Consider the following 13555-nt stretch of genomic DNA (forward strand, 5'->3'; position numbering starts at 1 on the left):
TCCTTGGAATTCAGTTTCTAGTTTGCTTTGCAAACTCAGCTCCCTGATAAGTTCAAGAAAAGTTATGATCTTGTAGTTTGTCTGGCCTTTTTCCCTTGTTACTCTGGGAGTGGCATACCTAGTTTTCTACCTTCTGGGAAGAAGCAGGAATTCTTGCCTGGTCTATTAAATAGCCATTGAACTGGTCCTCTCACAGAGGACCCCACACTACCCATTCCCCACACTACCCAGAGGGACAAAAGTCAAGTTTGATCATGACATGCCTCGCCTTAAATCCTTTTGGTGGCTTCCTGTCACTCTTAGGATGACCAAAATCCCTCATGAGGCCTACACTTGGCCCTTGCCTACCTCTTCTGCCTTAATTTGCCCCCATTCTCCCTTTGCTTTCTGAACGACAGCCATGAATTTGTGCTCACTCTATTCCCTCTTCCCCTGCTGCCTCTCTCCCCTTTGCCAAGTTTTTTCCTATTCATTCAGATCTCAGATCCAACTCCATTTCCCCAGGGAGACCTTGCTTGACCCAACCCACCCCCACTTGTCAAGCGTTCGCAGATCACCCTGAACTTGGTAGCACTTACATCTCTCTCTAATTAATTCATTAATGCCTACCTCCCCAGCCAGTCCGGCTGCAGGAGGAAAGGGACTGTGTTTATTTATCCATGTGTCCGTAGCGGCTAACACAGCACCCAGCACCTAGCTCAGTAAACGTTTGTTGCTGTTGTGATTAAACCCAGACTGGGTGGCACCAGCTCAGGGGCCCGGCTTGTGTGAACCTGGTTTTCTTCTGTTCACTGCCACCCTCTGCTGGACCATGGAGAGCTGGGGAAGAGAGACACAGTGGTTTCTGGGGAGTGACAGTTACAGCATGGGCTGTGACCAGCCTCACCCTGAGTTGGACTGGGTGTCCAGGAGCCATCCTGCTGCCACCTGTATTGTTCCAGAAGTTAGATGATCTTGGAAAATGGCCTGGACCACCCTGAGTCTCAGGCAGGTTCTGACGGATAGAAGTCCCCCTGGTAAAAAAATGTTTGCATTGCTGGAAATAGCAAAAAGTTAAGAAGTGAAGACGCATCACACTTCATTTAAGTGAAGTTATTAACGGGAAAAGATTCCGGGATGCCGACCGTGCAAAATTACTAACCAGCTCTTTCATGTTTACAGTTTTGATAGACCATCTGAGGCTCTTCTTTCCTGTGACTTAACGTGCTTCCGTGGATCTGAAGACATAGTGAAGGATATGGAAGGTGAAATTATTTTCATAGTTTGGGGTATTTTATTGAGATATTTACTTGATGATTTCCAGCTAATGTCAACTAGTAGGTACCGTAATGAGTTGAAAATTGGCCCAAGTTTTATTTAGCGTAAAGGGAGAGATGTTGGTCGTGTGTAAAATGAGAAGATACAGGTGATACCGCAGTATACTGATAGGTCTTAGAGAAATTAAAAATGCAGGACTTAAAGAACATGAGACCTTGGAAGTAACTCTATCACTGGTGTCAATTCTTAGAAAATATCTGGAAGTAAATCTTTTGTTGGTGGGGCTGCCATTTGTTGTTACTAAACACAATTTGGTTTATTTTTAGCCTGGAAAGATGTAACCAGTGGAAGTGTTGATATTCATGTGCTTCCAGGAGATCACTTTTATCTTATGGAACCTTCCAATGAGACCTTCATCAGGAACTACATAGCCAAGTGTCTAGAACTAACGATGCTTTCCTCGTTTTAGGTATTTTTCCTTTCGGTCTTAAAATAGTCAAAGTGATTATATGATACTCTTCTTGATTTTTCATCAAGTTTTGATTGTTCATCAGTTTTATTTAGAGATTTGAAAATTATATATTTGCCACTGTCAGGGTGATTTGTTATATATAAGTGTATTCTTCACAGAGCATTTATGTATCTGGGGACACAAGACAAATGGGTAAAGAATACTTCTGGCAGCGTCCTTTATTATCCTAGCAGAATCTCACTTGAGTATCAGCTGTGGGAAGGTTGTCAACAAAATTCTTGCTTGGCAAATTATCCATTTTTTTCCTTCAATTATTTTAACAGTGAAAACGATAGACAAGGAAATGCTAGAAAATAAACTATTGTTCCATCAACACACTGCGGCTCAAAGCTTGATCAAATTTTTTGAAATGTAGGCTTCTCTCATTTAATGAGAAAATGTACATACTCCTTTATGAAAATAAGACAGTCCTGAATGGTCATTGTCGTCTGTGCTGGCAAGTCCTCAGAATGCCCATAAGTCCTGGTCCCCTTCTAACGGGTTCCTCTTACACTGACCATCTGTTGGCTCTGGGTGGCCCTGCGGCTGCCCTGACAATGACTGACTGGGACCCAAGGCGAGTCCTCCCACGGACAACCAGTCTAGTGTCTGGCCCTTGGCATATGGCGTGGCCAAGCACACCTGCCATGCCTGGTATGCTGCCTCAGCCTTGCTCTGTGACAATCTGATGTCAACATAAGGAGAAAGCAGAACAGTTGCAAACAACCAAGAGCGAAAGGGAAAGAATCAGATATAAGAAAGCTAGCCGAGTCAGAATAACAGAACATTCACAAAGGCCTACCGATGGGAATGAAGAGCACCGTGTCCCCGGAGCCACATGGATCCTGCACCCTCTGGCAATTCCTGAACTCTGTTTGTCTCTTCAAATCCTCCCTGTTCAATCAGATATCCTCATTTCCTGACTTCCCACAGATCTTCACAATAAACTCCACTACCTGATGCCGCCGCCGTCTCTTCCTTATGGCTTAAACTGCCTGACACAGCATAATATATTAAAATGTTAACTTTTAGAGCACTGATTTGTGTATGATCACGATATGGGTTCATGTTTTTGTGACTATCTAAAATAATATACATACAGTCTCAGTAAATAAGATGAAGGGAAATGCATACAGGAGGTATTTTCCTGAATTTATCATTCCTTTTTAACAAAGCATAAATAATATGAAATTTATTATAGGGGGAAGGCTTTGTGTTAGAATTCATGAAATAAATTTGGGCTAAAAATAGTCTCAAGTAATTTATGTTAAATGTGTAGTATGTGCTGTGCTTTACTCTTCGGTTTGACATGATTCCCAGGGCTCCCTTACAGAAAGACTGGGACAAAAGTAATTTGGATTCATGATTATTCACTTGAAAAATTTTTAGTTGAGATAGTCTGTACATGGGAATCTCATGATGTAGCCAATGCCAGGCTTTTGCAGTGGGCTTTCTTGCCAGCCTCTCCACCTGGTGGAGGTGAGTCCACGTGGGAATAGCTCGAAGCATTTCCAAGCCCTCAACTGGAAGAGAGCAGACCTATCATTGCTGCTGTCTTCCCCTTGTTGGATTTGGACGTTGACTCCACCGTGGAAGACTTCTGACTATCTTTAGGCAAAACTTAGCAGAGATGAGAATCACCTTTACTTTCCAAAATATTCCAGATTAGAAATCAAGCTAGATTTGTTTTTAAATTTTTTATTTTGAGATAACTGTAGATTCACATGGAGCTCTTAGAAATAATACAGAGTTACCCAGTTTCCCTTAATGGTAACATCTTGCAAAACTCCAGCATAGTATCACAACCAGGATATTGACATGGACACAGTTAAAATACAGAACTTTCCATCATCCATCACCACAGGATCCCTCCTGCTGCCCTGTTATAGCCACACCCACCACTCTCCTCCCTGGCAATCACTATTCTGTCCTCTCTGTCTATAATTTTGCCATTTCAAGAATGTTACATAGGGCCGGCCCGGTGGCTTAGCGGTTAAGTGCACGCGCTCCGCTGCTGGCGGCCCGGGTTCGGATCCCGGGCGTGCACCGACGCACCGCTTCTCCGGCCATGCTGAGGCCGCGTCCCACATGCAGCAACTAGAGGGATGTGCAGCTATGACATACAACTATCTGCTGGGGCTTTGGGGGAAAAAAATAAATAAATAAAATCTAAAAAAAAAAAAAAAAGAATGTTACATAAATGGGATCATACACTATGTAACCGTTTAGGATTGGCTTTTTTTCACTCAGCATAATTCCCTGGAACTTCATCTAGTCAATCTAGATTTTCTAAAAAAGTGAAATGAAATCTATCCCTCTGGTCACACCATATCAAACCTAAACCCTTATGCAGATCCACTGTATTTTGGGATATTTACCCTATGGAATCTCAAACAGATTTTAGAACTGATAAAACGAGTCTAACTTCTTTCAGAGAGCCTGTGAGTCTTCACCAGCAAGGAATACTGAGAATTGGGCCAAAGTGATATTCCAGAATCTCTATTTTCACTCTGATAAAACTGAACATAAGAGGCACAGCAGCTGTACAGTTTCTTATCAGTAGATACTACACTTCAGTTTGATTTTTTTATTTGTCTTAAATGTAAAAATTTAAAGAAAAATAGTTGATAGTTCCATGATGGTTTTTTTCTTTTTTCAAAAAGTTGTAGATAGACTCATAAGTTTATTAACCAAACTTTTTGGCTTATTTGTTGTTATGTTTTATATAGCATTTGCTTTAAAATTAAGGTAGGATAATTACAATTATCTCATTAAATTCTTACAACCCTGTGAGATGTATTTTTTTCCCTACTCTGTAGATGGGGCTGGGCAAGGTTAAGTAACTTGTCTCAGGTCACCTAGTAAATAAACCACAGAGAAAAGACGGGAACCGGGTATGTTTGTGATTGCCAAGGCCCTGCGTCAGTGTGCACCCAAAGCTACATGGTATGACCAAGGAAGAGTCTTGTCATTGGTTCTTAATAAACTGTTGTGATGACACCAGTAGTACTAACTCATTGTAGAAAAACAGATGAACCAAAAGAACAATTGTTAATGTTTTTGTGCACCTACTCCCAGAGCAATATTTTTTTTAAGAACTTGCAAATTAAATCACCTGGTTTTAGCCAGTAAAATTTAGTTAAATATGTAGTTTCAGCATACCTCTAATGAACGATTACAATTCGTGTCAGTAGCAAAAATATATATGATACGTAAAGAGTTTCACAGTGCATTTCCCCCCTAAGTGTTAGGTCATGATACCAGTATGAAGGCTTCAAAAGGAAAAATGTCTCATCTGCTGAATTCTAAATTCCATATTTTTCTATCAGCTCTTTTGCTTTAGAAATATAGGCACTCATGGCATCTTCCTTTGACAACCCTAGAAAGATACAAACAGATGATCTCACTGACCGATGCACTGGGAAATTAAGAAAGTTTGTTTAACTTATCGAAGAATTGGCCACCTTTTTGGAGGTTCCACGCTTCCCATTTAGCCTTGCCTTTTAAATCTAACATTGCTGGACACTCTGCCAAAAGAAGGAGAAATATGGTTTCAAGTTTACTTTCCACTCTATGCTTCTATAAACATTGTTCATACAAAATATATGCCATTGTTTTTAAAATGATAGAATACCAATATCAATGTCTCCAATTATGGATTGTTTGTAGAGCCCGTAGAGGTCTTTCAGTTCTTCATCATCCGGCCTCGTTCTCAGCTTCCTCACGTCTCCTGAGACCTTATCAAAATCAGCCTAGAGCAAAAAGGAGAAAAAAGACACACATGCATTCACGAACTTTCAGCAGGCCCAGCTGTCTGGGGGGCATTTACCACCAAGCAGTGGGAACTCAACAAGGAGGAGGGGGTTTCACACAGCAATGAACAATTACTTCTCTGGTTCCACCAGAATTGTCCTAATTTATTTTAATTCATAGACACCCCTCCCAGTACTTAACTGATATAGAGACAAGATATGCACTACATAAAATTTTTAATACTGAAAATGTTCAATTTATCTGTTTAAAAATTGAAGAAGACACAAATAAGTGGAAAGATAGCTTGTGCTCATGGAACAGAAAAATCAGTATTGTTAAAACGTCCATACTACCAAAGAAATCTACAGATTCAATGCAATCCCTATTAAAATTCCAATGGCATTTTTTCACAGAAATAGAATAAACAATCCAAAAAGGTGAAATTTCAAAAGACCCCGAAGAGCCAAAGCAGTCTTGAGAAAAGAGGACAAAGCTGGAGGCATCACACTCCCTGACTGCAAACTATATTACAAAGCTGTAGTAATCAAAACAGTATGGTATTGGCATAAAAACAGAGTCATTGATCAATGGAACAGAATAGAAAGCATAGAAATAAAGCCACGCAAATATGGCTAATTAATTTACGACAAAGGAGCCAAGAATATACAGTGGGGAAAGGACAGTCTCTTCAACAAATGTTGACAGGAAAACGGGACAGCCATATGCAAAAGATGAAACTGGACAACTATCTTACACCATACACAAAATCAAGTTAGAACGGTTGAAAGACTTGAACATAAGGCCTGAAACCATAAAACTCCTAGAAGAAAACATAGGCAGTAAGATCCTTGACATTGGTCTTGGCAATATTTTAAATACTGACACCAAAAGCAAAAGCAAAAATAGACAAATGGGACTACATCAAACTCAAAAGCTTCTGCACAGCAAAGGAAACCGTCAACAAAATGAAAAAGCTAGCTATGGAATGGGAAAAAATATTTGCAAATCATATATCTGATAAGGGGTTAATATCTAAAATATATAAAGAACTCATACAACTCAATAGCAAAAAAATCACCCGCATGGACACTTCCTCCTCTTCTGCCTAAATCCACACTTTGCTATATGCACAGCTTTGCTACAATTAATCTCTCTGACCAGGGCCTTTATCTCCCAGTGTCTCCTTGCCCACATCCTTCAACATCAGTATTATTTATACCTATTTGGTGGACTAGCTAGTTTCTGAGGACGATATTTCTGATTTCATTGAGTTCCTTCTATAGATTCCTTTAAACATTGAGACTAAAACTTCTAAGACTTATTTCAACTGATTTCCAAAAGAGAGAAGTTGTTTAGTCAACTTAGAGCCAATTAATGAAAACTGGCTGCCTGGAAACTGTGTACAAATATACAGGGTAATAAACCTTGTCCTCCCCGTTTGTAATCTAACTCTGAAAGCCACAACCTGCCAATCCCCCAAGACCCTCAGGCTGACCTGGGGACCCTGCCCAGGACTCGGCCAGCAGCTGCCCCCTTGGCATATTCCGCACAGGGACGAGGTCTGGCTCTCCCTTCTCTGGGGCCTGAGTGCTGCTGGAAGCTTTCTCCCTTTTCTCTTTTACTTTACCGACAAAGGGCTTTGCTGATTATTTTCCTTAACAGAATTTCCTATTCTTTTTTTTTTTAAAAAAAACTAACTGTGTTTCCCCTGTTATTTGTTTTAAATCAGGACTAAGCAGGAAAAGTCTGCCCCCTGGGTATCAAACAAGAGACGCTCAGTGAGGCATTCTCCCTCCATCTCCCAGTTTCTCTCTCTAGTGCCAGAGGTCCCTGTCGTCCAAAGACCCAAAGGCCCAGTAGAGAAAGAGGACAGGCCCCCTGTAACGGCAGAGCCCCAGTGATCTCGGCAGAGTTGCTGGATAGAATTTCCATCCTGCGCCAAAGATGGAACGGTAGCACAACTGCAACAGTTGTTTTGCGATGAACAAAAATCACTTGTAAACCAGGTATCAGAGTCCTCAACCTAAATAACCTTGAAAATGGCCCAGCCTCCTCATTACCCGCTACGGGGGCCTGGGAAGCATGGGTGCACGTGACAAGGCACACACCCCCCGCCTCATCTTTCAGAGTGTTTCTCTAGGAAACTGTCAGCTGCTTTATACATCATGTCACAGTGAAGAACATGGGCTCTCGAGCTAGACAGCCTGGGTTTGAATCTCAGCTTCAAGCTGTGTGACCTCGGGCAAGGGTATTTAACCTCTCTGTGTCTGTTTTTGCATCCAGAATATGGGACAATAGTACCACCTATCCACAAGGTTGTTAGGAGGATTTAAATAAATTAACATATGGAAAATCCTTAAAATTGTGCCCGGCACATGGTGAGTGTTCAGTAAAGGTTAGCTGTTACTATTTTTATTATTAGGCTCTTTGAAAAAGAAAAAAAGAGTGCTAGAAAAAACTGAAAAAAAGTGCTAGCAATGAAGGAAGACATGAAAAATAATTTATGATTAGACAAAGAATACAAAATTGCTTTTATATGCTCAGCTTTGTAAGTTACATAGAAAAAATAAAGACTAGGAAGAAATATACTAAAATATGTAAACAGTAATTGCCTCTGATTATTGGTAAGTTTTTTGATTTTTAAAACTTTGTATACTCTCCAAATATTCTATAATGTGCACACACTGTTGCATAATAAGGATGAAATTAAAATGCTACATTAGTGCCCAGGGCTTCCTAAGGGCTAGGCCGGGCGAGGCTATTCAGGGAAGTGTAGGGACCCTCCCCTTCAGGGGTATCAGGCATCTCGGGTGTTCCGTGGGCTATAAAGTCTCCTGCTATTTTCCAGTGTCAGCAACTCAATTCCTTTCGGCAAGCCAAGCCTTGATTAGAATTCTAAGGCTTCTCAAAAACTATGCTAGGTCCCTGCCTTCCAGGAAGTTGTTTCTGGAAAGTTGTTCTTCCTATTTTGGGGAGTAGGGAACCATTTGACAACCTGATGAAAGTCTTGGACCCTCTGCCCAAGAGTTCAGCCCATGACACAGTTTCACACCCAATTTCAGGGTCCCCGTCCCTCCTCCCTCCCACGGTAGAGCAGCCCGGAATCATTCCTTCTGTCCAGCACGCCCTCCCCTGGCGCCACGACTTGATACACTCCTGCTCTATGGCGGGGGCCCATGTGCCCTCCTCTATGAGGCCTTTCCCAGCCCAACCACAATGAGCTGTAGTGGGAAGAACTCTGGCCTGGCATCAGGATACTGGGTTTGAGTTCTAGCTTTGAGACACACGGCCGTGGGACTCTACACAAGCAACAAAGCTCCTCTGAGATTCAGCTTCAGCCAAATAAATAATAATATCAACCTCAGCAGGAAGGTGTTAGGATTAAATACGATGAAGAATATAAATAGTCTTGATTTTGTTCTGTTGACTCCGCCCACTCAGAGCTCATCCCTCGGGTCATACTATTTAACAGATGCACTGAACACCTATGAGGGCCCAGGCCTTTGCTAGGCCGACAGGGACGAACAGGGGGCTTAAGGAGCTCAGAGTCTACTGGGAGATGAGCAGCTCAACAATGACTATGTGACACTTGCTCTAACAGAGGAGCAGCCAGCTGGGTGCCCTGGGAATGCAGAGGAGGGAGCCGCAGCAGCTGTGGGAGAAGCCTTCCCAGAGGAGACGGCGCTGAGCTGAGCCCGGGGTTTCAGTGCTTATGGGAAGGACAGGAGCAGGGAAGGGTGTTCCAGGCGGCGTGGACAGCATTGATCAGGGCTCAACATAGAGGCCGGGTGGGACTGTATTTGTTTGTTCCTCCACATATCCATGATAGAGGGCAGGCATCAATATTCACCCTGGAAGCAGGAGCCATGCCTCACAGAACACTGGCAGGTGGTACCAGCCTGTCTGAGCCCCCTGATGAAAGAATGAATAAGTGAGTGGATATTAGGAGGGTCTGAAAGTTATCATAGGTGAGAAACAGCTTTAATTGTACAGCTGTTTACATTTAATTCCAAAGTATTCTAGGCAAAAGAGAAAGTAATGTTCCTGTGCTACTGGAGAGCTGCGCTCGCTGCTTTTGGTGAGGAATTTCAGCCTCTGCTGAGCTGATTCCCCTGGTGCCGGGTCCTCAGCGCCATGGTTGAAGGCTTGTGCTCATCATCTCCCTCGCAACTGTGGTTGAGATTCTTCAGAATGACCTGCGTCTCCCTAGACCCTCTCCTGTTCCTGTTTTCACCACAGTGCCCCCTGGCCACACCCTTGGCACAGCAGTGGCCCAGTGTCACCACCAACACTCCCAGTGGGTGCCTCCTGCCCTCCTGGGGACAGAATCCATCTCTGACTCCCAGGGTGTAAATTTCCTTTCAAATTTCATTACAGCTGAAGACAGCCTCTGAGGGTGACTCTCACCTGATATAGCTTTATGTTCGGCAGCCAAAGAACTTGGTCATCCCACACATGGGGTTGACAACACCTTTTTGAGCAATTGTTTCCCACTGAGGAACTGAATTAGGAAGATCATAAATTCTCACACTCAAGGAACCGCACGGTTCTTAGGTCATACAAATATGTGTGTGGAGGGAAAGGGTTAGTTAATTGCCAATTGTAAAATCATGAATCCCCTAGACTCGAAAAGATGCATCTTCTTGAAGAAGCAGTCTACCTTTTATCTTCATCATCTAAGAAAGAAAGATGTCCAGTTTACATGACTATCAGCTCTCCTAAAATCTTTGCTGTGAAAGTAAATACACTGTCATTTTAAAATAAAATTTGGAGGTGATAGCTGAATCAGAATTCCCATTTGTTTTGCCAAACAAAACAATGTACTAAGCTAAAAAGGAAGAAAGTTTTGATATCATAAGATTTGATTACTTGGGGGAAAGTTCCATATGAATTACATAAGTCAGATGTAAGCGAAAAATATCTAAATGTTCTAGGACAAGCTTACCCTTATTGGACACTGAGCACATGCCAGGCACTGTTTTAAACGCTCTATACATGGAGTTCCTTTAATCTTAACAGACTCTCTCCTCCAATTTTAGATGAGGAAACTGAGGCACGGAGAGATTAAGTAACTATGTCACAGGCTAGAAAGGGTGAGGCTTGGATTAGAACCCGGCTGACTCTGAAGAGTGTGCCCTTACCCACCATAACATACTGCCTGATGAATGCTTAAAGAAATGAACCATGCCCATTCTGTGAAATGTTCATGCAGACATTTTTAAAAATTATATTTTGGAGGAATATTTAGTGATGAGAAAATGCTCATAATATAGTGTTAAGTACAGGAACAAAACTGTATCCACATAATAGCATAATGGGTGTGTGTACATACATACACACTTATACACGCACATGGGCACATACACATTTCTAGCACATGCGAGAAAGTGACCCCTCATGTTAGCAGCGGTTATCACCTGGGTGAAGGAATTCCTAATGGTTTTAATTCACTTTATATTTGTTTTCTTTCCCCAAAATTCCCACCCTGAAATATTTTTTCACATATGAGAAAAACAGTATTTTAAATACTAGTTACAGATGTCTGCTATTCAGAAAAACGCTTCCCTAAGAGAGCCCCTGGATGTACCAAGGAGCGAGGGGGCGCGGTGAGACCCCAGCCGCCCCCGCCCCTCTCCCAGATGGGAAGAGCGGGCTCAGCAGGGCTCGCCCGGTCCCAGAGGCGCAGCCAGGTGTCCGCCCTCCTAGGCGATTAACCAATCCCGCGGGTCACAAGAGTTGCCCTGGGGACCCCCGGCTCGCCGTCAACAGGCGGCAAGGGGTGCGGGCTCCACTGCAACGAGGCGGCGCTCGCGAAGGGGTGGGCGTGTCTCGGGGTCCCCGCGGACCGCTCCCGGGGGGCAAGGGCGGCGGGCAGCAGCTGCCCGAGGCACCGCGTCCGAGACGCCCCGCCGCCCGGGGGCCCTCCCGCCCGGCCTGCCCCGCTCTGGCTCACCTGCAGGGACATGGTACTGGCACTCGCCGCGGCCGCACCCCTAGCGCTGGCTTCCCCAGACCCCACGACTCACCGCCTCTTAAAGGGCACCGCGCCCCCGCCCACCGGCTCCCATTGGCCGCGCTCCCGGGCCTCGCCGGCCCCCATTGGCCGTCGGTGCGGGGGGCGGGACTGGGCAGTGAGTGGCACCCGCCCGGCTCACAGCGCACGACTGTGTCCACCTGGCCCTCCCGACGGTTGCCAGCTGCCAGCGCCGCTGCGACTGGAAGGCGAGGAGCTGGGAATTTAAATGAGTTCCTCTCCGCTCTTGGCTCGTTCCTCTATTCTTTCTTGAGAGGTTGTTTGCAGGAAATCCAGGGCGGTCTCCCGAGGGCACAGACCTCACTTGGGATGCCTTTTTTATATATTCCTCTCTCCCGTCCATAATTCCTAGACACCTGGACGGTAGATGGTGTTTATTCAAACCTCTCTTGTGTCCCCATCATCTCTAAGCTCAGTTCATCAGGAATGAGAGAGGCTTGTAGTTTGCGTCTTTTCTCCTCCTTATAAAACAAAAACACTTGCATTCTGAGCACGGGCTGCAACCACCGTAACTAGTTTTCAATTCTGGCAAAGACACAGGGCCACACGCCTATTCAATTTGACCCCCTTCTCCATGGGAACAAACCCAGTGTCACTGCAAGTCTACAGACACACGAATGCGATTGCGATTCACATTGGATTACGTTTTCAAAGAACTAGAGCCACATTCCCTGGTGCTACGAGGAGTTAATTTTCGACTCTTCATTTAAATAGAAGCATTCGTGGGGCAAGGTGACTGAAAGAAACGAGAAACTCAGTGTCAAGAAAGTTACTGATTTGAAACATCTAACAATGCGACAACGTGTTAACAATGCAAGTGACCGGAGAAGAAAGACCCTACCTATAACATTTCAGTTTGTTTTTGCATAAAACTACATTTAAAAGTATTTGCTACTTTTTTATGTAAATCTCTTGAGTTTTGGTTTTTTCTTTTTTGTCTTTCAATACATTTTCACGATGAAATCAACGAATTTCCAAGTAAAGGACAAAAGGAGATGTTAGAAAAACATAGTGGGCAGGGTTTTTTTTGTTTTTTATTTTTTAAATTAGCAGACGATGGGAAATGCACTGTGGGGTACAAAGGCAAATGGCAGCTTCAGAACAGAATGCTTTCTCTGCTGGGGAGAGCCGGATCTATCAGTGTCTCAGCAGGGAATACTGCAAGCAGGTCCAATATCGGTGTGTATCTACAGTGGAGACATTTTGGCATTATAATCATTATAAGAAATCAGGAGCAGGGGAAAAGGAAGGTACACTGTGCTCTGTTTTGTTCTCTAAGTCTAGAATATTCTTCGAAGAACTCTTTTCAAGGTTTGTTCTTCTCTTGGGTTGCCATGCCCGGACCTGATGCAGGAGACATGGGTGTTTTGTCTCAAGGAGCAAAAAGAAAGAAGAGACAATGGAAACATTGATGTCCTCTGTCCAGCGATAATAATGTACTAGGCATGAAAACTCAGCTTTCTGGAAGCCTTAGGGAGTGACAGACAATTAAGTTCTTCTTTTTACTATTTTATTAAATATTAATGATAAACAAATATACATACACATGTATATGTATGTGTAAAATTTAAAAAATAAATGGCACATTTATGAACCTATCACCAGTTTAAGAAATTCAGCATTACCTTTACCTTTGTGACACTCCTGATTCCGTTCCATCCTATCCTCCACATTCACGCATTCATTTTTTCATTCAAATAATTACTGAGTGCCTGATATGGGCCGGGCACTGTTCTAGGTTCTTGAGAAACATCAGTCAATAAAACAAACAAACATCTCTATTCTGTGTTACATTCTGGTAGAGGATGACAGACAATAAACACATATAATAAGCAAGTAATATCATCCATTAAAAGATGTTAGGTGATAAGTGCTATTTTAAAAAAGAGCAGAGTAAAAGGGATGGAGAGTCTTGGGTATGTGGGGTGGCGGAGGGGACATGCAGTTATAAACAGGGCTGTGAGGGTAGGTCTCTTTCAGAAGATGACATCTGAGTCAAA

At 43.3% G+C, this 13555-nt stretch overlaps 2 protein-coding genes across 2 annotated transcripts in view; one reads left to right on the forward strand and one right to left on the reverse strand.

The window, feature by feature from the left end:
- Positions 1-1726, forward strand: part of OLAH (oleoyl-ACP hydrolase) — a 35557-nt gene extending 33831 nt beyond the window's left edge. The window contains exons 6-7 of the mRNA XM_058532818.1: positions 1162-1244; positions 1584-1726. Coding sequence (XP_058388801.1) covers positions 1162-1244; positions 1584-1726 — 226 coding nt within the window. The remainder of the gene's footprint in view (positions 1-1161; positions 1245-1583) is intronic.
- Positions 1727-3959: 2233 nt separating this feature from the next.
- ACBD7 (acyl-CoA binding domain containing 7) lies at positions 3960-11506 on the reverse strand. Its single transcript, XM_058532471.1, has 4 exons — positions 11475-11506; positions 5403-5520; positions 5233-5295; positions 3960-5147 (listed from the first exon to the last, which is right to left on the reverse strand). The coding sequence occupies exons 1-4, from the start codon at positions 11484-11486 to the stop codon at positions 5074-5076; spliced, it is 267 nt and encodes an 88-aa protein (XP_058388454.1). The 5' UTR covers positions 11487-11506; the 3' UTR covers positions 3960-5073.
- Between the last annotated feature and the right edge of the window lie 2049 nt (positions 11507-13555).

Source organism: Diceros bicornis, chromosome 36 (assembly GCF_020826845.1).
Source record: "Diceros bicornis minor isolate mBicDic1 chromosome 36, mDicBic1.mat.cur, whole genome shotgun sequence".
NCBI classification, from domain to species: Eukaryota; Metazoa; Chordata; class Mammalia; order Perissodactyla; family Rhinocerotidae; genus Diceros; species Diceros bicornis.